The following is a 24,234-nucleotide window of genomic DNA, read 5'->3' on the forward strand; positions in this document are numbered from 1 at the left end:
ACAAGGCAAGTTTTCCCACTGAACCTCAGTACATACGACAGTAATAAACCAATTTATCAATTTTACTACCAAGTCTAAACTTCGGGGACAATAGATAATAAAGTATTATTCAATTCAAAAGCTATTTTTAGTGCAGAAAATTGCAATTTTTTAATATCATGATCTTCAGTTTACGTGGATTAACAGTGATATGACCACTGAACAATTAATTTTGAAAATAATTTTCATTTTGATCAAAAGTCTTACAGCAAAATGAGTCACCTGTTTTAGTGATGTTCATTACAGAATGTATTTCATTCACAGTAACAGTCAGGTCTTCAAGGCGATTTACCAGATCCTGAACTTGGAATTCCAGATCACCAAGCTGGACAAATAACTTGTGAAAAACTTCAGTCATGATGTTAAGCAATTCCTGCTGGGCTTCTGAAAGTAACATTTGTACATCCACTAAGTTTGATGTCTCTTTGCAACTGCAGTAAGCCGATGGTGGCGAAAAATCATTTTCAGAACACCTTTCGCTTTGGGAAGACTTTGATAAAGATTCCATATCCTGCACTTCATTTGCAGTTTCATAAACTCCTACAGAGGGAAAAAAACAGACCAGAAAAGGTATAAAGTTTTGGGGCAAGTCATGACAATCATTGAAAAATGAACTAGAACAGTAACAGCATTGTGAATTTTTAACAGCATGAACAGTTTACTTCATGGATCAAGATCATATTTTGACTGATGCATGCTTAGTTATGACAGCATCTGTAAAAAAAACTATAGTGCTCTTACACCTCATCCTGAAGCCTTTTGGAATGCTCCGCTGATTGGCCCTTTTGTTTTAATGATTAGAAGCTGTCCATTGAAATATTCACCAGCAATGTAAGCCATTTTGCCTATTGTTAGTTCTCTGAAACAACTTCCCATTAGTTCCATCCAGCCACATCCCACCATAATCACCAAACACCCATTGTTTCCTCCCCACACCCACACAATACATACATGCTCTGCTTCTTGTATAAGCCATTTGGAATGATGTATTCAGTTTTCTGTCATCCTGCTATAGGAAAGATGTCACTAAGGTGGATAGAGTGTAAAGGAAATACTCGAGTTATGGAGAGAAGTTGGACATAGGAGTGTTGGAGAATGAGGGGTGATCTTATAGAGGTGTATAAAATCATGAGGGGCAGATCGGGTGAATGCATAATCTTTTTCCCAGGGTTGGAGTATCGAGAACCGGAGAGTGTAGGTTTAAGGTGAGAGGAAAGACTTTAACAGGAACCTGAGGGGGCAGACTGTGGTCCATATATGGAAGAAGCTGCCAGAGAAAGCGGTAGACAGTGGTACATTAACAACACTCTACAGGTACTTGGACAAATGCATGAAGAGGAAAGGTTAAGAAGGATATGAGCAAAATGGTCAAATGAGTCTAGCTTCGATGGGAAATCTTGGTCAACATGAACTAGTTGGGCCAAAAAGCCTGTTTCAGTGCTGTATGCCTTACTATCAGTGGGGGGGGGGGGGGGGGAGAGATCAGAATGTAAAGTCTCTTCTCGTCTCTACTTAATAAAGTCCCTTAGTTCTATAGTCTGAGCATACTCATTTGTTACAATAATGTGAAACTATCACACCAGCAACTTGAATTAAATGAACATCGTTCCCTGCCATAAAGCCCAATTAGGAAGGGGAAAAAAGATTATGAGAGAAAACTGGCAGGGAACATAAAAACTGACTGTAAAAGCTTTTATAGATATGTGAAAATAAAAAAGACTGGTTAAGACAAATGTAGGTCCCCTACAAACAGAAACAGGTGAATTGATTATGGGGAGCAAGGACATGGCAGACCAATTGAATAATTACTTTGGTTCTGTCTTCACTAAGGAGGACATAAATAATCTTCCAGAAATAGTAGGGGACAGAGGGTCCAGTGAGATGGAGGAACTGAGGGAAATACATGTTAGGAGGGAAGTGGTGTTAGGTAAATTGAAGGGATTAAAGGCAGATAAATCCCCAGGGCCAGATGGTCTGCATCCCAGAGTGCTTAAGGAAGTAGCCCAAGAAATAGTGGATGCATTAGTGGTAATTTTTCAAAACTCTTTAGATTCTGGACTAGTTCCTGAGGATTGGAGGGTGGCTAATGTAACCCCACTTTTTAAAAAAGGAGGGAGAGAGAAACCAGGGAATTATAGACTGGTTAGCCTAACATCGGTGGTGGGGAAACTGCTAGAGTCAGTTATCAAAGATGTGATAACAGCACATTTGGAAAGCAGTGAAATCATCGGACAAAGTCAGCATGGATTTGTGAAAGAAAAATCATGTCTGACGAATCTCATAGAATTTTTTGAGGATGTAACTAGTGGAGTGGATAGGGGAGAACCAGTGGATGTGGTATATTTGGATTTTCAAAAGGCTTTTGACAAGGTCCCACACAGGAGTTTAGTGTGCAAGCTTAAAGCACACGTTATTGGGGTAAGGTATTGATGTGGATAGAGAATTGGTTGGCAGACAGGAAGCAAAGAGTGGGAATAAACGGGACCTTTTCAGAATGGCAGGCAGTGACTAGTGGGGTACCGCAAGGCTCAGTGCTGGGACCCCAGTTGTTTACAATATATATTAATGACTTGGATGAGGGCATTAAATGCAGCATCTCCAAGTTTGCGGATGACATGAAGCTGGGCGGCAGTGTTAGCTGTGAGGAAGATGCTAAGAGGATGCAGGGTGACTTGGATAGGTTAGGTGAGTAGGCAAATTCATGGCAGATGAAATTTAATGTGGATAAATGTGAAGTTATCCACTTTGGTGGCAAAAACAGGAAAACAGATTATTATCTGAATGGCGGCCGATTAGGAAAAGGGGACGTGCAACGAGACCTAGGTGTCATTACACACCAGTCATTGAAAGTGGGCATGCAGGTACAGCAGGCGGTGAAAAAGGTGAATCGTATGCTGGCATTTATAGCAAGAGGATTCGAGTACAGGAGCAGGGAGGTACTACTGCAGTTGTACAAGGCCTTGGTGAGACCACACCTGGAGTATTGTGTGCAGTTTTGGTCCCCTAATCTGAGGAAAGACATCTTTGCCATAGAGGGAGTACAAAGAAGGTTCACCAGATTGATTCCTGGGATGGCAGGACTTTCATATGATGAAAGACTGGATGAACTAGGCTTATACTCGTTGGAATTTAGAAGATTAAGGGGGGATCTGATTGAAGCGTATAAAATCCTAAAGGGATTGGACAGGCTAGATGCAGGAAGATTGTTCCCGATGTTGGGGAAGTCCAGAACGAGGGGTCACAGTTTGAGGATAAAGGGGAAGCCTTTTAGGACCGAGATTAGGGAAAAACTTCTTCACACAGAGAGTGGTGAATCTGTGGAATTCTCTGCCACAGGAAACAGTTGAGGCCAGTTCATTGGCTATATTTAAGAGGGAGTTAGATATGGCCCTTGTGGCTAAAGGGATCGGGGGTATGGAGGGAAGGGTGGTACAGGGTTCTGAGTTGGATGATCAGCCATGATCATACTGAATGGCGGTGCAGGCTCGAAGGGCCGAATGGCCTACTTCTGCACCTATTTTCTATGTTTCTATGTCATCCTCAACATGGGTGCCCCCCCTCCCATGGTTGTATGCTGAGTCCACTGCTGTACATTCTGCTCACATATGACTGCACAGCCAAACGTCCCAGCTATCACATCGTTAAGTTTGCCAATGACAACAGTGGTGGGGCTCATCACCAACAACAATTAAGGCAGCTCACAGAAAGGAAGAAGGTAAAGAAGCTTGAGGCCTGATGCCAGGCAAATAATCTCTTCCTTATGTCAACAAGACTAAGGAGCAGGCTATTAACTTCAGAACTCACACCACTCACAACCCCTTTTTGCATTGGTGGCACAGCAGTGGAAACCTGCAAACAATTTCAAACTCCTGCAAGTGCATATCACGAATAACCTCTCATTGTCCAAAACACATTCTACACAGTCAGGAAAACTCACCAACCTCAACTTTCTGAGGAGGCTGAAGAGACCTGGGCTTTGCACATCAATACTATACTCACATCATTCTAGAGATGTGCAGTAGAGAGCATCCTGACAAGCTGCATCACTGCACATTACAGTAACTGCACTGCAGCAAAAGGAAGGCAATGGGTAGTCAAACCTGCCCAACACATCACCAAAATCAAGTACATTTATACAGAAAGGTGCTGGAAAAGAGCCAACAACGGATTCTCAATATTCCTGGATTTCAGTGCTTTAAAAGGGATAGAGAGGGGCGAAAAGGGGGAGGAGGGGTGGCATTACTGGTCAAGGATACTATTACAGCTACAGAAAGGGTGAGTAATGTAGCAGGATCCTCTTTTGAGTCAGTATGGGTGGAAGTCAGGAACAGGAAGGGAGCAGTTACTCTATTGGGAGTATTCTATAGGCCCCCTGGTAGCAGCAGAGATACCGTGGAGCAGATTGGGAGGCAGATTTTAGAAAGGTGCAAAAATAGCAGGATTGTTATTATGGGTGACTTTAACTTCCCTAATATTGATTGGCACCTGATTAGTTCCAAGGGTTTGGACAGGGCAGAGTTTGTTAAGTGTGTCCAGGATGGATTCCTGTCACAATATGTTGACAAGCCGACCAGGGGGAATGCCATACTAGATCTAGTATTAGGTAACGGACCAGGTCAGGTCACAGATCTCTCAGTGGGTGAACATCTGGGGGAGAGTGACCACCGCTCCCTGGCCTTCAGCATTATCATGGAGAAGGATAGAATCAGAGAGGACAGGAAAATTTTTAATTGGGGAAAGGCAAGTTATGAGGCTATCAAGCTAGAACTTCAGGGTGTGAATTGGGATGATGTTTTTGCAGGGAAATATACTATGGACATGTGGTCGATGTTAAGAGATCTCTTATATGACGTTAGGGATAAATTTGTCCCAGTGAGGAAGATAAAGAATGGTAGGGTGAAGGAACCATGGGTGACAAGTGAGGTGGAAAATCTAGTTAGGTGGAAGAAGGCAGCATACATGAGGTTTAGGAAGCAAGGATCAGATGGGTCTATTGAGGAATATAGGGAAGCAAGAAAGGAGCTTAAGGGGCTGAGAAGAGCAAGAAGGGGGCATGAGAAGGCCTTGGCAAGTACGGTAAAGGAAAACCCCAAGGCATTCTTCAATTATGTGAGGAAAAAAAGGATGACAGGAGTGAAAGTAGGACGGATTAGAGATAAAGGTGGGAAGATGTGCATGGAGGCTGTTGAAGTGAGTGAGGTCCTCAATGAATACTTCTCTTCGGTATTCACCAATGAGAGGTGACGATGAGGACAATATGAGTGAGGTTGATGTTCTGGAGCATGTTGATATTAAGGGAGAGGAGGTGTTGGAGTTATTAAAATCCGTTAGGACGGAATACATTAGTCCCCGGGGCCTGACGGAATATTCCCCAGGCTGCTCCATGAGGCGAGGGAAGAGATTGCTGAGCCTCTGGCTAGGATCTTTATGTCCGCGTTGTCTACGGGAATAGTACCAGAGGATTGGAGGGAGGAAGGCAAATGTCCCCTTGTTCAAAAAAGGTAGTAGGGATAGTCCGGGTAATTATAGACCAGTAAGCCTTACGTCTGTGGTGGGAAAGCTGTTGAAAAAGATTCTTAGAGATAGGATCTATGGGCATTTAGAGAATCATGGTCTGATCAGGGACAGTCAACATGACTTTGTGAAGGGCAGTTCGTGTCTAACAAGCCTGATAGAGTTCTTTGAGGAGGTGACCATGCATATAGATGAGGATAGTGCAGTGGATGTGATCTATATGGATTTCAGTAAGGCATTTGACAAGGTTCCACACGGTAGGCTTATTCAGAAAATCAGAAGGCATGGGATCCAGGGAAGTTTGGCCAGGTGGATTAAGAATTGGGCTTACCTGCAGAAAGCAGAGGGTGGTGGTGGAGGGAGGTCATTCGGATTGGAGGGTTGTGACTAGTGGTGTCCCACAAGGATCTGTTCTGGGACCTCTACTTTTCGTGATTTTTATTAACGACCTGGATGTGGGGGTAGAAGGGTGGGTTGGCAAGTTTGCAGACGACACAAAGGTTGGTGGTGTTGTAGATAGTGTAGAGGATTGTTGAAGATTGCAGAGAGATAAAGATAGGTTGCAGAAGTGGGCTGAGAAGTGGCAAATGGAGTTCAACCCGGAGAAGTGTGAGGTGGTACACTTTGGAAGGACAAACTCCAAGGCAGAGTACAAAGTAAATGGCAGGATACTTGGTAGTGTGGAGGAGTAGAGGGATCCAGGGGTACATGTCCACAGATCCCTGAAAGTTGCCTCACAGGTAGATAGGGTAGTTAAGAAAGTTTATGGGGTGTTAGCTTTCATAAGTCGAGGGACAGAGTTTAAGAGTCGCGAGGTAATGATGCAGCTCTATAAAACTCTGGTTAGGCCACACTTGGAGTATTGTGTCCAGTTCTGGTCGCCTCACTATAGGAAGGATGTGGAAGCATTGGAAAGGGTACAGAGGAGATCTACCAGGATGCTGCCTGTTTTAGAGAGTATAGATTATGATCAGAGATTAAGGGAGCTAGGGCTTTACTCTTTGGAGAGAAGGAGGATGAGAGGAGACATGATAGGGGTATACAAGATATTAAGAGGAATAGGTAAAGTGGATAGCCAGCACCTCTTCCCCAGGGCACCACTGCTCAATACAAGGGGGCATGGCTTTAAGGTAAGGGGTTCAAGGGGGATATTAGAGCAAGGTTTTTTTACTCAGAGAGTGGTTGGTGCATGGAATACACTGCCTGAGTCAGTGGTGGAGGCAGATACACTATTGAAATTTAAGAGACTACTAGACAGGTATATGGAGGAATTTAAGGTGGGGGGTTATATGGGAGGCAGGGTTTGAGGGTCAGCAGAACAATGTGGGCCAAAGGGCCTGTACTGTGCTGTACTATTCTATGTTCTATAACATAATAAAAAATCCCATCAACCCTGCTCATGAACTGTTTGTCCCACTCCCATCAGGGAGCAAGCAATGTAGCATCCACGCCAGACCACCAGACTCAAAAACAGTTACTTTCCCCGAGCAATGAGGCTGATCATTGCCTCTGCCCACTAACTTCACCACTACTTTATTATTTCCTGTCAGTTACCTCATATACAGCCTGGTATCACTTTATGCACATACAATCAACATATACAAGCTATCTTATGTATTTATATTTGTTGCGTTTATATTATTACTGTGTTCTTTATCTTTTGTTTTTTTAAAATTTTGTGCTGCATTGGATCTGGAGCAACAATTATTTTGTTCTCCTTTACACTTGTGTACAGGAAATTACATTAAACAATCTTGAACGGCCACACTAGCAACTTCAATTCAATGACCATCATTCCCTGCCATAAAGTCATGGAGTCGCACAGCACAAAAATGTTTCCCATGGTGGAGGAGTATAGAACAAGGGAGCACAGCCTCAGGATAGAGGGGCGTCCATTTAAAACAAAGATGCGGAGAAAATTCCTTAGCTAGAGGGCAGTGAATTTGTGGAATTTGTTACCACCTGCAGCTTTGGAGGCCAGGTTGTTGGGTGTATTTAAGGCAAAGATCGATAGATTCCTGATTGGACACGGCATCAAAGGTTGTGGGGGAATGGGGATGAAGAGGAGAAAAAAGTGTCAGCTATGATTGAATGGCAGAGTTGACTCAATGGGCCAAATGGCCTAATTCTGCTCCTGTGTCTTATGGTCTAAAAATAAGCCTTTTGCCCCAAGCCTGTGCCAACCTTTTTGCCCATTCATAATAATCTTATTTTCCATTATTAACTCAATCAAAATTTAATTCACATATTGAAACAACTAATAGGATTATCTTCAAAACAGTTCAAAAAAGAAACTAATTAAGGTTTCAAGTAGAGATGTTTTTCTGAATAATCTTCCCCTGTCAGTTGTCATTGATTAACCTGCTTTTCAATAAGATGGGTTAATGAATCAAACACCAGGAGGCAGCTTCCATGGCAACATCCAGCATCCTTCTATACCTTCTCATGACGGCTGAGATAACTGTTAATTAAACTACAGGGAAAGTAGGCAGGAAGACGGAGCTGAGGTCAATGATTAAAGGGTGATCACGGTCTTCGTGAATGGTGGGGCAGGCTTAAGGTGCCACATAGCTTATTCCTGCTCTTATTTCTCATCATCTCTAGCCTTCATTGCAGGAGTTCTCTTGGAGTCTTTCCAAGTGTCAATGGCAGCTCTGAGCAGGTGGAATCAGTCTTTCCCAGGGCAAAGCATGGTGGACCAGAGGGGTGAAGAAGGAGGATCTACAAATAATTTTCTAAGGGAACCTATTGGCATGAGAATTTGATGTACATAACAGAACATTGTGTTTGGTCTTCCTGACTAAAAACTATGAAAAGTAGGAAAGGAAGTTCACTGTAAAGACAAATTAGTGAATTTCCTCATAAAAAATGAATCTGCGATGGATTTAAAACACAGCAATGACTACATTTTTCTTTCCTGGTTATATTTCTTTTACTCTCTGACTTTTGCTTGAACTTTATTTAGAGATTTGAGTTTGGGTTCAATTTTAGGGATTCAATACGATTCATTAAAATCAGCAAACACACTCCTTAAAACAGCCCTTCTGACTCAACTATGCTGACCATCACTCCCATCTATAGTAATTCCTTACCTGCATTAATTCCATATCCCTCTATGCCTTATTCATTCAAATAACAGTCTAGATGTCTCTTAAACTTTACCCCTGCCCCAATCTACCCTGGCACTCATTCCAGCTACTGTGTGTGTAAAATTTGCCCCCAAGTTCCCTTTAAACTTGCTTCTTACATCCATGCTCTTTGGTTTTAAACATTACCATGACAAACTAGCTTTTCACTCACCTATGCCTGTTATGACTGTATTCTATACTAGTAACTGCAGTGCATTAACTGCCACACACTACAGTCACAGTTTCCCAACTGAGGAGGGATTAATGTTTAGGGTGGAAAGTGGGTAGTATTAAGCTTCTTATATGTTCCTTTTGGAACAGCACTCATCCAGGCAAGTAATCTTGACTTATTCAGCATTTATGGGGCTGCTCCAGTTGAGTTTCTTATCTCAGAAACTTCCAAGATTTTGCTGCTCAGCAATGACAAAACCATTAAAGTCAGGGGCAGATGGCTAGACTGTGTCTTGTTGGAAGTGTCCATTACCTAGTAAGCAACATATACTTTCCACATCAGTCCAAGCCTGAAATGTTGTTACATTCTAACCACACAGAGGCATGGACAATTTTTTTTGAAGAATTGCTAATGGGATTAACACTGTTGACACTTCAGAGATTCATAAGCTTCTTGACTGGTAAGAGAGTTTAGGGTTACAGAGAGATAACATGAGACTGGGGTTGAAAACAGAATCAACCATGATTGAATAGTGCAGCAGACTCAATCAGCCAAGTGGCCTAATTTTGCTTCAACATCTTAATGTCTAAAGATGGAGTGAAGGTACTGATGGAGCAGCTAAGATGGATAGGTCTAGGAACTCCAATGATATCCTGTGGGGGGGAGGGGGGGAAGGGGGCTGGGATGATTAACCTCCCCCTCAACAGCTGGTTAGAGGAAAGACTCCAACCAATGAAGTGTTTTCCTCTTGATGTCTTTGGCGTCAGTTTTACCAGGGTTCCTGATACCACACCTGGTTAGGGTTCCCTTGGCGTCCAGAGCATTGTCTCTTACCTCACCTTGTTCCATGCTTGAACTAAAGCCATGTTAAGATCTGGAGCCAACTGGTCTTGACATAACAAACTAGACACTGACATACTGGTTATTGGTAAGGCAGTACCTACTGTATTTAAAGCAATGGCACTGATACTTTCAATCATTTTACTGATAATTGAGAATGGACAAATTGGATGAATATTATTTGTCCAGTTTAATGTGGCCACAATATACCTGGGTCATGTTTCACATCGTCTGTTATTGTTCTGAAACGCCATGGCAAGAGACACAGTTAGTTCTGGGATGAGACCACAAGACAAAGGAGCTGAAGTCAGCCATTTGGTCCATCGAGTCTGCTCCACCATTTTATCATGAGCTGATCCATTCCCCCATTTAGTCCCACTCTCCCGCCTTCTTACCATAACCTTTGATGCCCTAGCTACTCAGATACCTATCAATCCCTGCCTTAAATACACCCAATGACTTGGCCTCCACTGCCGCCCATGGCAACAAATTCCACAGATTCACCACCTTCTGGCTAAAAAAATTTCTTTGCATCCTTATTCTGAATGGGCGCCCTTCAATCCTTAAGTCATGCCCTCTCATACTAGACTCCCCCACCACAGGAAATAACTTTGCCACATCCACTCTGTCCATGCCTTTCAACATTCAAAATGTTCTATGAGGTCTCCCCTCATTCTTCTAAACTCCAAGGAGTACAGTCCAAGAGTGGTCAAACGTTCCTCATATGTTAACCCTCTCATTCCCAGAATTATTCCAGTGAATCTTCTCTGAACTCTCTCCAATGTCGGCATATCCTTTCTTAAATAAGGAGCCCAAAACTGCACACAGTACTCCAAGTGAGGTCTTACCAGCCTTGTAGAGCCTCAACATCACATCCCTGCTCCTATACTCTATTCCTCTAGAAATGAATGCCAACATTGCATTCGCCTTCTTCACCACCGACTCAATCTGGAGGTTAACCTTAAGTGTATCCTGCATGAGGACTCCCAAGTCCCGTTGCATCTCAGAACTTTGAATTCTCTCCCCATTTAAATAATAGTCTGCCCGTTTATTTCTTCTGTCAAAGTGCATGACCACACACTTTCCAACATTGTATTTCATTTGCCACTTCTTTGCCCATTCTCCCAATCTATCCAAGTCTCTCTGCAGACTCTATTTCCTCAGCACTACCGGCCCCTCCACCTATCTTTGTATCATCAGCAAACTTAGCCACAAAGCCATCTATTCCATAATCCAAATCGTTGATGTACAATGTAAAAAGAAGCGGCCCCAACACGGACCCCTGTGGAATACCACTGGTAACCAGCAGCCAACCAGAATGGGATCCCTTTATTCCCACTCTCTGTTTCCTGCCAATCAGCCAACACTCTATCCACGTATGTAACTTTCCCGTAATTCCATAGGCTCTTATCTTGTTAAGTAGCCTCACATGCAGCACCTTGTCAAAGGCCTTCTGAAAATCCAAATACGCAACATCTACTGCATCTCCCGTGTCTAGCCTACTTGTAATTTCCTAAAAAAATTAAAATACGTTTGTTAGGCAGGATTTTCCTTTAAGGAAACCATGCTGAGTTCTGCCTATCTTGCCATATGCCTCCGGGTACTCCATAACCTCATCCTTGCCAATCGACTCCAACAACTTCCCAACCACCGATGTCAAGCTAACAGGTCTATAATTTACTTTTTGCTTCCTTGCCCCCTTCTTAAATAGCGGAGTGACATTTGCAATCTTCCAGTACTCCGAAACCATGCCAGAATCTACTGACTTTTGAAAGATCATCGCTAATGCCTTCGCAATCTCCACAGCTACTTCCTTCAGAACACGAGGGTGCATTCCATCTGGTCCAGGAGATTTATCTACCCTTAGACTATTCAGCTTCCTGAGTATTTTCTCTGTCGTAATTGTGACTGCGCACACTTCTCTTCCCTGCCACCCTTGAGTGTCCGGCATACTGCTGTCTTCCTCGGTGAAGACTGATGCAAAATACTCGTTCAGTTCCTCCGCCATCTCCTTATCTCCCATTACAATTTCTCCAGCATCATTTTCTATCGGTCCGATATCTACTCTCACCTGTCTTTCACTCTTTATATACTTGAAAAAGCTTTTAGTATCCTCTTTGATATCATTTTCTAGCTTCCTTTCGTAGGTCATCTTTTCCCTCTTAATGACCTTCTTAGTTTCCTTTTGAAAGCTTTTAAAAACTTCCCAATCCTCTCTCTTCCCACTAATCTTTGCTTCCTTGTATGCCCTCTCTTTTGCTTTAACTTTGGCTTTGACCTCTCGTCAACCATGGTTGCATCCTTTTTCCATTCGAAAATTTCTTTTTTTGGAATATATCTGTCTTGCACCTTCCTCACTTCTCGCATAAACTCCAGCCACTGCTGCTCTGCCGTCCTTCCTGCTAGTGTCCCTTTCCAGTCAACTTTGACCAGTTCCTCTCTCTTGCCACTGTAATTTCCTTACTCCACTGAAAGACCGACACATCAGATTTTGGCTTCTCTTTCTCAAATTTCAGAGTGAACTCAATCATGTTATGATCACCGCCTCCTAAGGATTCCTTCACCTCAATCTCTCTAATCACCTCTGGTTCATTACAGGTGTACAGCCAAGGATTTTTTCCAGGTCCAAAGCCTTTGCTGTATCGAGTACTACCATCATTTCTTGACATTACAGTGCAAATTAAATTACCCCCTTCAATACACTATATTTCAATGCAATACGAATACAAGTCCAACAAATACAAATTTTCTTCATAAGACCTCTTCATCTCAGGAATTAACACAGAAACATAGAAAATCTACAGCAAAATACAGGGCCTAGCATGTCCTTACCTTAGAACTACTAGGCTTACCCATAGCCCTCTATTTTTCTAAGCTCCATGTACCGATCCAGGAGTCTCTTAAAAGACCCTATCGTTTCCGCCTCCAACACCACCGTCGGCAGCCCATTCCACGCACTCACCACTCTGCGTAAAAAACTTACCCCTGACATCTCCTCTGTACCTACTTCCAAGCACCTTAAAACTGTGCCTTCTCGCACGAGCCATTTCAGCCCTGGGAAAAAGCCTCTGACTATCCACATGATCAATGCCTCTCATTATCTTGTACACTTCTATCACGTCACTGCTCATTCTCTGCCACTCTAAGGAGAAAAGGCAGAGTTTACTCAACCTAATCTCATAAGGTATGCTCCCCAATCCAGGCAATATCCGTGTAAATCTCCTCTGCACCCTTTCTATGGTTTCCACATTCTTCCTGTAGTGAAGCGACCAAAATTGAGCACAGTAGTGGGGTCTGACCAGGGTCCTATGTAGCTGCAACATTACCTCTCGGCTCTTAAAATCAATCGCAAGATTGATGAAGGCCAATGCATCGTATGCCTTTTTAACCACAGAGTCAACCTGCACAACAGCCTTGAGTGTCCTATGGACTCTGACCCCAAGATCCCTCTGATCCTCCACACTGCCAAGAGTCTTACCATTAAGGCTGTATTCTGCCATCATATTTGACCTACCAAAATGAACCACTTCACAGTTATCTGGGTTGAACTCCATCTGCCATTTCTCAGTGCACTTTTGCATCCTGTCAATGTCCCGCTGTCACCTCTGACAGGCCTCCATACTATCCACAACACCCCCAACCTTTGTGTCATCAGCAAATTTACTAACCCATCCCTCCACTTTCCCTTCCAGGTCATTTATAAAAATCACAAAGAGTAGGGGTCCCAGAACAGATCCCTGAGGCACACCACTGGTCACCTACCTCCATGCAAAATATGACCCGTTTACAACCAGTCTTTGCCTTCTGTGGGCAAGCCAGTTTTGGATCCACAAAGCAATGTCCCCTTGGATCCCATGCCTCCTTACTTTCTCAATAAGCCTTCCATGGGGTAGCTTATCAAATGCTTTGATGAAATCCATATACACTACATCTACTGCTCTACCTTCATCAATGTGTTTAGCCACATCCTTAAAAAATTCAATCAGGCTCGTAAGGCACGACCTTTTTTTTAACAAAGCCATGCTGACTATTCCTAATCATACCATGCCTCTCCAAATGTTCATAAATCCTGCTTCTCAGGATCTTCTCCATCAACTTACCAACCACTGAAGTAAGACTCACTGGTCTATAATTTCCTGGGATATCTCTACTCCCTTTCTTGAATAAGGGAACAACATCCACAAATCTCCAATCCTCCGGAACATCTCCCGTCCTCATCGATGATGCAAAGATCATCGCCAGAGGCTTAGCGATCTCCTCCCTCACTTCCCACAGTAGCCTGGAGTACATCTCGTCGGGTCCCGGTGACTTATTTAACTTGATGCTTTCCAAAAGCTTCAGCACATCCTCTTCCTTCATACTTACATGCTCAAACTTTTCAGTCCACTGCAAGTCATCCCTACAATCACCAAGATCCTTATAAGTAGTGAATACTGAAGCAAAGTATTCATTAAGTACCTCTGCTAACTCCTCCAGTTCCATACATACTTTTCCACTGTCACACTTGATTGGTCCTATTCTCTCACATCTTATCCTCTTGCTCTTCACATACTTGTAGAATGCCTTGGGGTTTTCCTTAATCCTGTCCACCAAGGTCTTCTCATGGCCCCTCCTGGCTCTCCCAATTTCATTCTTAAGCTCCTTCCTGCTAGCCTTATAATCTTCTAGATTCCTATCATTACCTAGTTTTTTGAACCTTTCATAAGCTCTTCTTTTCTTCTTGACTAGATTTACAACAGCCTTTGTACACCATGGTTCCTGTACCCTACCATCCTTTCCCTGTCTCATTGGAACGTACCTATGCAGAACCCCACACAAATATCCCCTGAACATTTGCCATATTTCTTCCATTCGTTTCCCTGAGAACATCTGTTTCCAATTCATGCTTCCAAGTTCCTGCCTGATAGCTTCATATTTCCCTTACTCCAATTAAGCGTTTCCCTTGTCTGTTCCGATCCCTCTCCAATGCTATGGTAAAGGAGATAGAATTGTGATCACCATTTCCAAAATGTTCTCCCACTGAGCGACCTGACACCTGACCATGTTCATTTCCCAATACCAGATCAAGTACAGCCTCTCCTCTTGTAGGCTTACCTGCATATTGTGTCAAGAAACCTTCCTGAACACACCTAACAAACTTCACTCCATCTAAACCCCTTGCTCTAGGGAGATGCCAATCAATATTTGGGAAATTAAAATCTCCCACCATGACAACTCTGTTACTATTACTTCTTTCCAAGATCTGTCTCCCTATCTGCTCCTCAATGTCCCTGTTACTATTGGGTGGTCTATAAAAAACACCCAGTAGAGTTATTGACCCCTTCCTCTTTCTAATTTCCACCCACAGAGACTCTGCAGACAACCCCTCCATGACTTCCTCCTTTTCTGCAGCCGTGACACTATCCCTGATCAACAGTGCTATGCCCCCACCTCTTTTACCTCCCTCCCTGTCCTTTCTGAAACATCTAAAACCTGGTGAACCTTCTTTACACTGCCCTTAATACAAATATATAAAAAGGAAGTGTCCTTAGCAAGTAGGACTAAAGAGAATCTTAAGGCATTCTAAATATACATCAAGAGCAAGAAAATAACTAGGGAGAGGGCAGGACCGCTCAAGGATTAAAAAGCAATGTGCTTAGAGGCAGAGGATATGGGTGAGGTCCTAAATGAGTTCTCTGCATCGGTATTTACTCAGGAGAAGAACATGGAGGATAGGGAGATGCGTTAATATGCTAGGGTATTTTGAGATAAAGAAATGTAACGTTGACCCATATTCCTCTAAGCCCCTCCTCTCCATGTACTTATCACCCAAGTGCTTCTTAATTTACACTACTGTACCTGCCTCAATTACTTCCTCAGTAGCTCATTCTATACACTCACCACCCTCTGGGTGAAAATGTTGCCCCTCAGTTCACTTCTAAACCTTTCCACCTCACCCTAAATCTCTGCTCCATATTTTTCGGCTCTCCTACCCTGAAGAAAAGATTGTTACCATCCACTTTATTGATGCCTCTCAATTTTAAACACGTCCATAATGTTATCCATTATTCTTCTACATTGCAAAGAATTAAGATCCAGCCTAGTCAACCTCTCCCAATAACTCAGGCCTTCTAGTCCTGGCAATATCCTTGTAAATATTTTAGAGTCATAGAATCTGCACTTTTTCCAGTTTCACTCTGTCTTTCTTATAATAGGGGGGCTAAAACTGTACACAATGCTCCAAGAGCAGCCTCACCAGACATATTGTATACAACTGCAATTTAACATCCTAATTCCTACACTCAGTGATCTGATTTATGAAAGCCAATATCCAAATCACTTTTTTCACCAGTCTATCTGTCACTTTCAACGAACTATGCATGTGTACTCTTCAGGTGCCTCTGTCCCATCACTGTCCCTAATACATACATATTGCTTTTGCTTTAACATTTCCTTCTTTTGGATGCATAACAACAGATAAAATACAAAGTTGATGATCAACATCGTTAAGCAGAAGCTGCATTAATTCCAGGCTCAGTAAAATTTAACACAAATATACCTCAACAAAAACTTACCAGTTTCTTTTACATATTCCATCTCATTTGTATGTGTCTCATTCACATTTGTTTTCACAGTGTTCTGCAAACTTTCACATAATTTTCCTGATACCTTCCATTTAACTCTTCCAGTTTCAAGGACAGAGGAACATTCATGGGAATTACATTTCTCAAGATGCTTTTTATGGTCACCTGGTGTGGCATCAACAATTTGTGCCAGCGAATTCTGATGAAATTCCTTATCGGCTGGTGCTACTTCTATGGGAGATGAATCTCTCTCCAGAAAAATTAAATTATGCTTGTAATTATCCAGTACTGATAAGTCAGTGGGCAGGACTGGAAAGTGCTCAGCATAGGTAGAAATTGCCTCAGAATTAATTGGGACTGTTTTGTGAGTCAGATGGATTGGTTTCTGGATCATTGCCATATCTGATGAAAGAGCATGATGAATGGGAGAAGATGCCGATTTACAAGCAGTCTTTCGACCCTTGCGACCAGATGTTTGCCAGTTCATGCTTCTGTAAATCTGAGCTTGTTTTTTCCGAGTCAGAATTGGAATGCTGTTGAATTCATAAGACGTACATTTGCGGTTAGCATGGGAGCCTTTTTCTGTCACTTGCGATGTTACATCTTCAGTGTGAGCTGGTTCATGCTCAACGTTCCCTAATTTATCTTTTTGCTTGACTGAAGGAACATCTGGACAAACATAAGCATCCTGGTGCATTGAACTTGTGTAAAGATACACAAAACAAGGTTTATCTTCAGCAGCCGTTTCAGCGATCTCCGTTTTGAATTCTGTGTTAGGTTTATTAATGCTTACATCTGAAATTGATACTTTTGGCAACAAGTCCTCATGTGTAATGCAAACATCTTCGGATGAAGGGCTTTCAATAGGGAAGCAAACTTTCTGGTCAATGGTTACAAACAAATTGCAGGGTAGAGTTACATTTAGGTCATTCTCACCAGCTGGCTCTTCAGATGCTGTCCTGTGCTCTGAATCTTCCGTTATCACTACTTATCGAAAAATACAACCAAATATCACATGTAGTTTTGCTTTAAGCCACAGTAATATTTTAAAACTTAATATCAGAATCTAATTACCTTTCCTATATTATCTATGATCCTTAAGTTACTGGCCAAAAGCTAGAATTTTGAACCAATAATTCATGGACATGAGTTTGAGTCCAACCATGCCACCTGAGGAATTCAAACTTAAATAATAAATCTGGAATTAAACAAACAAACCCAAGCTCAGTGATGAAACCATGAAAGTACCGAGATGTTATTAAAACCTTTCTGATTCAGTAATGACCTTCAGGGGAAGGTCTGACCTCTATATAATTCCAGACTCCTCAATGCTGTTAACTTCTAAACTGCTTTCTCAATTCAGAGACAGTTATAAATGTTTAATAAATTGCTAGCAATGACCACATCCTTTGAAAGACTAAGCAATCTAAACAAGGTCTGAACAGTATCTGCAGGTTGTCTGCTCAAAGATAGTGACTTGCGTTTTCACAACTTCTTATCAGGAACAGTGAGATATTAGAATCACAGTCTTGCAGCATGGTCACAGGTCTTACAGCCCAACTTGTCCACGCTGACTGTGTTGTCCAGCAAGCTAGGCCCCTCTGATGGATTTGGCGCACAGCATTTGAAACCTCTCCTACCCATGTACTTATTGAAATGATTTTTAAACATTGCTAATGTGTCAAACAATCACATCAGCAAACATCGATATAGACGGTCTTCAAAAGTATTCAGACCCCACAACTATTTTCACACTTTACTGTCTCATTTTCTAAATTTAAAATATATTGAAGTAAAATTTTTTGAACTAATCTACAATACAAGAGAAAAATTCCAAAACCTGTCAACAATTTACGAAAAACTAAAAAACAAAATTGTGAGGCTGAAAAAGTATTCATCCCCTTTGTAACTGCTAGCCTCGTTTTCCTCAGGTGCAATACTGTATATTAGAATCAGAATCACATTTATTATCACCGGCATGTGTTGTGAAATTTGTTAACTTAAGAGTAGCAGTTCAAGACAATACATAATATAGAAGAAAAAATAAAATAATAATAAATAAATTACAGTATATGTATATCGAATAGACTAAAAATCATGCAAAAATACAGAAATAGTATATGTTAAAAAAGTGAGGTAGTGTCCAAGGATTCAATGTCTATTTAGTAATCGGATGGCAGAGGGGAAGAAGCTGTTCCTGAATCGCTGAGTGTGTGCCTTCGGCTTCTGTACCTCCTATCTGATGGTAACAGTGAGAATAGGGCATTACCTTACCAACTCACCCAATTTGTTGATATACAAAATTGGAGGATCACCTGTTTTCAATGAATTCATCAGAATAAATACCCCTCTCTCTGTAAGGTCCAATAGTAAGATTTTTAACAGACTAACCCAAAATGAAAACAAAAGAGCATTCAAGACAAGTCGGGGAAATGATAACAGAGAAGCACAAACTTGGGGAGGAGTACAAAACCATCTCGAAGGGACCAAACATACCTCAGAGCTCAGTGAAGTCCATCATGAAAGGGTGGAACAATATGAAACCACAGCCACGCTGCCGAGGTCAGGTCGTCCTTCTAAGCTTGGTCACTAGAGAAGAATGGTGCTTGTGTGAGAGACTACTGTGACAGCAACAGTCGGTCTGAGTAAGCGGCAGAAGTCAATGTCTGTAACTGGAGATTGTTCATGGCTCGACAATCTCTAAGGTCTTGCACAAAAAGGGTATTTATGGAAGAGTGGCAAGGGAGAAACCTGGCTAAAAAAAGAGCATAACCTTGCCTGTAGACTTTGCAAAGTGTCACTTAGGAGATAATGTAAAGATGTGGAAGAAGGATGAGACTAAAGCGGAAAATTTTGGCCTCAACACTAAGCAGTGCGTGTGGTGTAAATCTCACACTGCACATCAGCCAAGTAACACCATCCCTGCTCTGTAGTATGGAGGAGGTAGCATCTTGTTATAGGGATGTTTTTTAGCAGCACAGAAATCTGGTCAGGGTTGTTGGGAAGATGAATGCTGCTAAATACAGAGAGATCTTGGATAGAAACCTGCTAGCCTCTGCCAGAAAGCTTAAAATGGAGAGGAAGTTCATCTTTTAGCAGGACTGTAGGGTAACATAATTAGGGGAAATATACATAATTCACAACCACCAACATTGAGTTGGGGTTTCATTTTGAGAGGCTAGTCTGACCTAATGATGTTATTACGCAGAAATTTTTAGCATGCTTTTGTGTTTCGGTAAAATGTGCCACAGATTTCATTAAACATAAAACACTTCACTTCATTTTACTTGTGAAACCATATATTAGATCGACTTTGGAAAAAATTAACTTTCCGGCTAAACGTGCTGAAAAGCCTTGGATGTGTGGGACCATGGAACAATCGGGGGTGATGGCATCGTTAAGGTGTTGGTAATCACTTTATAGGCAACAGCCATTATCGGACTTAGGACCACATGGAGTGGTGAAGCCCAGGGGCTATTTGACTAGCGTACAATGCCGAGTCTCTCCATGTTGGCAAACTCAGCCTTCGCTGTTTCCAGCTTATCTGGGTGTCCATTCTATGTGCACAGGTGTGGACTGGCATGCTAATTGTGGGAATGTGGTGCTCAACCCCATGTTTTGTGACTGTAGTGGAAAATGTATGCTTGGTGATGTCTGGGAATTTTCCCAGCAGTGGAGTAAAGTCACATGCTACCCAATCGAACATCTCTGGTGTGGCTTCAAGATAGCTGTCCATTACCACTCCTCAACTAACCTGGCACAGCTGGGTGATGAATACTTTGGAACTGCTAACATTTTTGAATTTTTAGTTTTTCATGCTTTATAATTTTTCATTTTTTGGACTCTACTGTGACAAAGGAGTATGTGATTCACAAATAATTCTCAGTTAAATTGATCAAAATCCTTGGTTATAATATTCATTTAAGAGAACAAAGAGTTGGAGGCTGAGCACTTTTACAAAGCACCGTATTACACATGGATACATTGAGCACAAACTCCTTATACAAATAACTAATGTGGACTATGAACAGTTGGGGCCCCAGCACTGATCCCTGCAGCATCCCAATGGTTACAGAGCTCGAACTGAATGACATATTTACTCCTTACCCTGTTTTCTGTTCATTAAACAGTCATCAAACTATGACAGTATATTACGCCCAGCATCCTAATCTCAGTCCCATATGGACTACTTTTATTTTGAGACTGTTATCCTTGCTTCTAGATTCCTTGACGTGGAAAAAACATCCAGCCCTTTAAGAATGTTCTAAATTTCAAAGTGATCACCTTTCAATCTTTCAAACCTTGGAGAAGGCAAGTCTCATCTACTGAACAACACACACAAAATGCTGGAGGAACTCAGCAAACCAGGCAACATCCATGGAGGAAAGCAACATTTTGCACTGAAGCCTCACCAGGACGGGCAGGGGGTGTAGGAGCTAGAATTAGAAGGTGGGGGGGATTAAGCAGTACACGCTAGTAGATGATAGGTGGGTGGGGCAGGGAGAATGAAGTAATAAGCCGGGAAGTGACAGGTGGAAGAGGTAAAGGGCTGAAAAGACAAAATATAATAGGAGAGGACAGTGGACCATGGAATAAAGGGAAGGAGGTGAGGAAGCAGAGGGATAACAAACATTGAATAACATTAGTCATTTTGTTATGTAGCATTACTTGACCCTTTTATTTTTAAAGATTTATTCCTATCCTACATCCGTACTCAAATCAATCTCCTCCCACACCTAACTATTAAGCTCAAAGCTTTAACTACAGATATAATTGTTCAATTTGCAAGGACGCTGGCAAAAAAGATGATACAGTACATGATTAAATTTCTTAGTTAGATGTCTCCATTTTACTCACATAATTGATTAATGATCTCATATCCAATTGTAAATCTGTATTTCATATTTATTTAGAGACACAGCACGGTAACAGGTCCTTTCAGTCCACTGAGCCCACACTGTCCAATTCCACCCATGTGATCAACTAACTTTCCAACCCGCATGTCCCTGGAACGTGGGAGGAAATTGGAGTGCCGGGAAGAAACCTATGAGATCACAGGGAGAACACACAAACTCCTGACAGCCAGTGACAGAATTAAACCCGAGTCACTGGTGCTGTAAAGCACCACGTTGACCGCCACGCCGCTGTAAAGCACCACGTTGACCGCCACGCCGATCACCACGCCACTGTAAAGCACCACGTTACCCACCACCCCGCTGTAAAGCACCATGTTACCCACCACCCTACTGTAAAGCACCACATTGACCACCACGCTACTGTAAAGCACTACGTTAACCACCACGCTACTGTAAAGCACCATGTTGACCACCACGCTACTGTAAAGCACCACGTTGACCACCACACTACTGTAAAGCACCACGTTAACCACCACGCTACTGTAAAGCACCACGTTGACCACCACACTACTGTAAAGCACCACGTTAACCACCACACTACTGTAAAGCACCACGTTGACCACCACGCTACTGTAAAGCACCACGTTGACCACCACACTACTGTAAAGCACCACGTTGACCACCACACTACTGTAAAGCACCACGTTAACCACCACACTACTGTAAAGCACCACGTTGACCACCACGCTACTGTAAAGCACGTTAATCACCACGCCGCTGTAAAGCACTATGTTAACCACCACGTTACTGTAAAGCACTACGTTAACAACTATGCCACTGTAAAGCACCACGTTGACCACATTACTGTAAAGCACTACGTTACCCACCACGCTACTGTAAAGCATTACGATAACCACTACGCTATTGTGGCGCCCACTGTAGGTGAGTGGTAGAACCTGGGCGAGGCTGATATTTCCTACTTTTACTGGGGTTATGAAATAAAAACATTCCCGAGATTATGATCTTGGTAGTTATGCTTTCTTTGTTCTATGACCCCAGAATCCACAGCTGTATGGATTCCAGTTTGATGTTGGCAGCCAATCAGGGTCCCTTTGAAATCCGTCATTCAATCTCGTGATTGGTTTCATTTCAGTAATGGACCAATTCAGCTTGCAAATATTTACCTTCTAAATTAATAAGTTTACCAAATAATGCAAATTTGGCTTTCATACCTTTTTTTACATAGAATAAATTCACCAGTTCTTTTAAATCAAGAATTGGATTAACTGCAAGATAGAGACATTTTCTTGATTAGTAAAAACAAAATGAAGTAATGAATATCTCAAGGACCCAAAAAGGCAGATAATTCTCAGATAGAAGAATTTTTGAAAACATAAATTTTTGTTGAAAAACTAGTCCTTTAATAAAGGACGAACAAGGAACTGAATACAAACCAGCTCTAAACTCTAGTAATTCCTTGAAATAGATAGAGGCAAATTGATGTATATTTGTAGGCTGTTTCAGTAGAACAGTTTTCCCCAGTGTTTCCACAATAGTCTTGAAGCCATATGGAATTACAGGTTTACTGCAGGCCATCTTCAAGGAATTTGTTCTGTACTTCAGAACTAAAGAGGAAAAAAATTAATGCAAACGTCATTGTCCATATGATGTGCCTTGTACTTCGTTTTATTTACACATATCCATCCACTCATTCTGATTATCAAATTTATTTATAGCATACTTCCCAAACACACATGATTTAATATAGCCTTGTAAATTATGTACTTTTAAAAAGTAATCCCATTTGGGAGGTGCCAAATGTTTTTAACATTTTTCAAGCTTCCCTGTTTGAAGATGGTTCTGCCCTTGTTAATGGTAGCATTTAAAAGGCATCTAGTAAGGAACTCAAGAATTTTAATATAAATGGTCTTCTAATTTTTGGGGGTTAAAATAATTAAATTAAATTAAATAGCATTTTCTTGTGTTTATATTAATATATCTATTTCAAGTATTAAAAATAATTAGATCACTAGAGTCTTTGAATTGATGGTGCATAGCAGGGGCAGTCAAGATGTTCTGCATGCCACAAATCACAAGGTTATTAAGCATTTGGCAAGGACCAATAAAAAGAAGCAGAACAGCCATTGTGTGAGTGAGGCAGTAAGAGTGGGGAGTTCAGGCTTTGGCTCAAGAGGTTTCAGTGAGGGTCGATTTTGGGTAACCTTCTTTCTTATTGCAGAGTTAGGAATGTCAGAAAGGATAGTGGAATGCTGTTCTTCTGGGATGTGGGAAAGGAGGGAAGACGTCCAATTTCCCTGACGATGACACCTGCAAGAAATGCAGCCAGTTGCAGCTTCTAACAGACTGTGTTAATGAGTTGAAGCTTGTGCTGGGTGAACTCCAGATCATTTGGGAGCCTCAGGGGTTGATTGGCAGGCGATAGTGCGAGGTAGTATCACTTAAGGTGAAGGACACTGGTAACTGGGTGAACATTTGGAAGGGAAAAGGGGATAGCCAGCCAATGCAGTGTACCACTGTGGCCACTCTCTTCAATAACAGGCATAGCTCTATGGATACTGCGGGGTGAAGCCCTAGCAGAAGAAAGCCACATCGGTCAGGTCTCTGGTACTGAGTCTGGCTCTGGGCTTACAGGGGAAGTGGTGGGGCTGGGGGGAAAGAGACAAGATATAGTGATAGGGGATTCAATGCTTAGGTTAAGCAAATAGCACAGGAGGGAGGGCTTCGGAATTTTGAATCATTTGACTCTCTTCCAAGGACGGTTTGCAACTGAACTGGAATAGGACTAATATCCTTGCAGGAAGGCTTGCTAGTGTTGCATTGAGGGATTTAAGCTAGAGTTGCTGGGGGATGAGAGCCAGAACGCCCGTGTAGGGAGGAAAGTGGTTGTGGGAATAGATATTGTTATACCTACATACAGAGGTAGGAATTGAAAGGCATAGTGGAAATAATGTTTTGAGTTGCATCTATTTCAATGCAAAGAGTATTGCAGGAAAGATGGATGAGCTTAGAGCACACACCAGCACATGGAGTTATGACATTGTAGCCATTAGTGAGACATGGTTGCAGGAGAAGCAAGACTGGCAGCTCAGTATTCAGGAGTT

General features: G+C 42.1%; 1 protein-coding gene across 3 annotated transcripts in view; it reads right to left on the reverse strand.

Moving 5' to 3' along the window:
• LOC134352904 (uncharacterized) overlaps window positions 1-24,234 on the reverse strand; it is a 67,973-nt gene that overhangs the window by 24,317 nt on the left and 19,422 nt on the right. For 2 of the 3 annotated variants that reach the window (XM_063060510.1, XM_063060504.1), the window contains exons 1-2: window positions 16,248-17,068; window positions 262-579 (exon numbers count right to left, since the gene is read on the reverse strand). In XM_063060510.1, the coding sequence (XP_062916580.1) occupies window positions 262-579; window positions 16,248-16,953 (1,024 nt within the window). In that variant the 5' untranslated portion in view covers window positions 16,954-17,068. Of the gene's footprint in view, window positions 1-261; window positions 580-16,247; window positions 17,069-22,566; window positions 22,738-24,234 lie in introns of those variants that run through there. The other variant, XR_010019504.1, reaches the window with a different exon arrangement.

The sequence above is a fragment of the Mobula hypostoma genome, chromosome 1 (assembly GCF_963921235.1).
Source record: "Mobula hypostoma chromosome 1, sMobHyp1.1, whole genome shotgun sequence".
Taxonomy (NCBI): Eukaryota; Metazoa; Chordata; class Chondrichthyes; order Myliobatiformes; family Myliobatidae; genus Mobula; species Mobula hypostoma.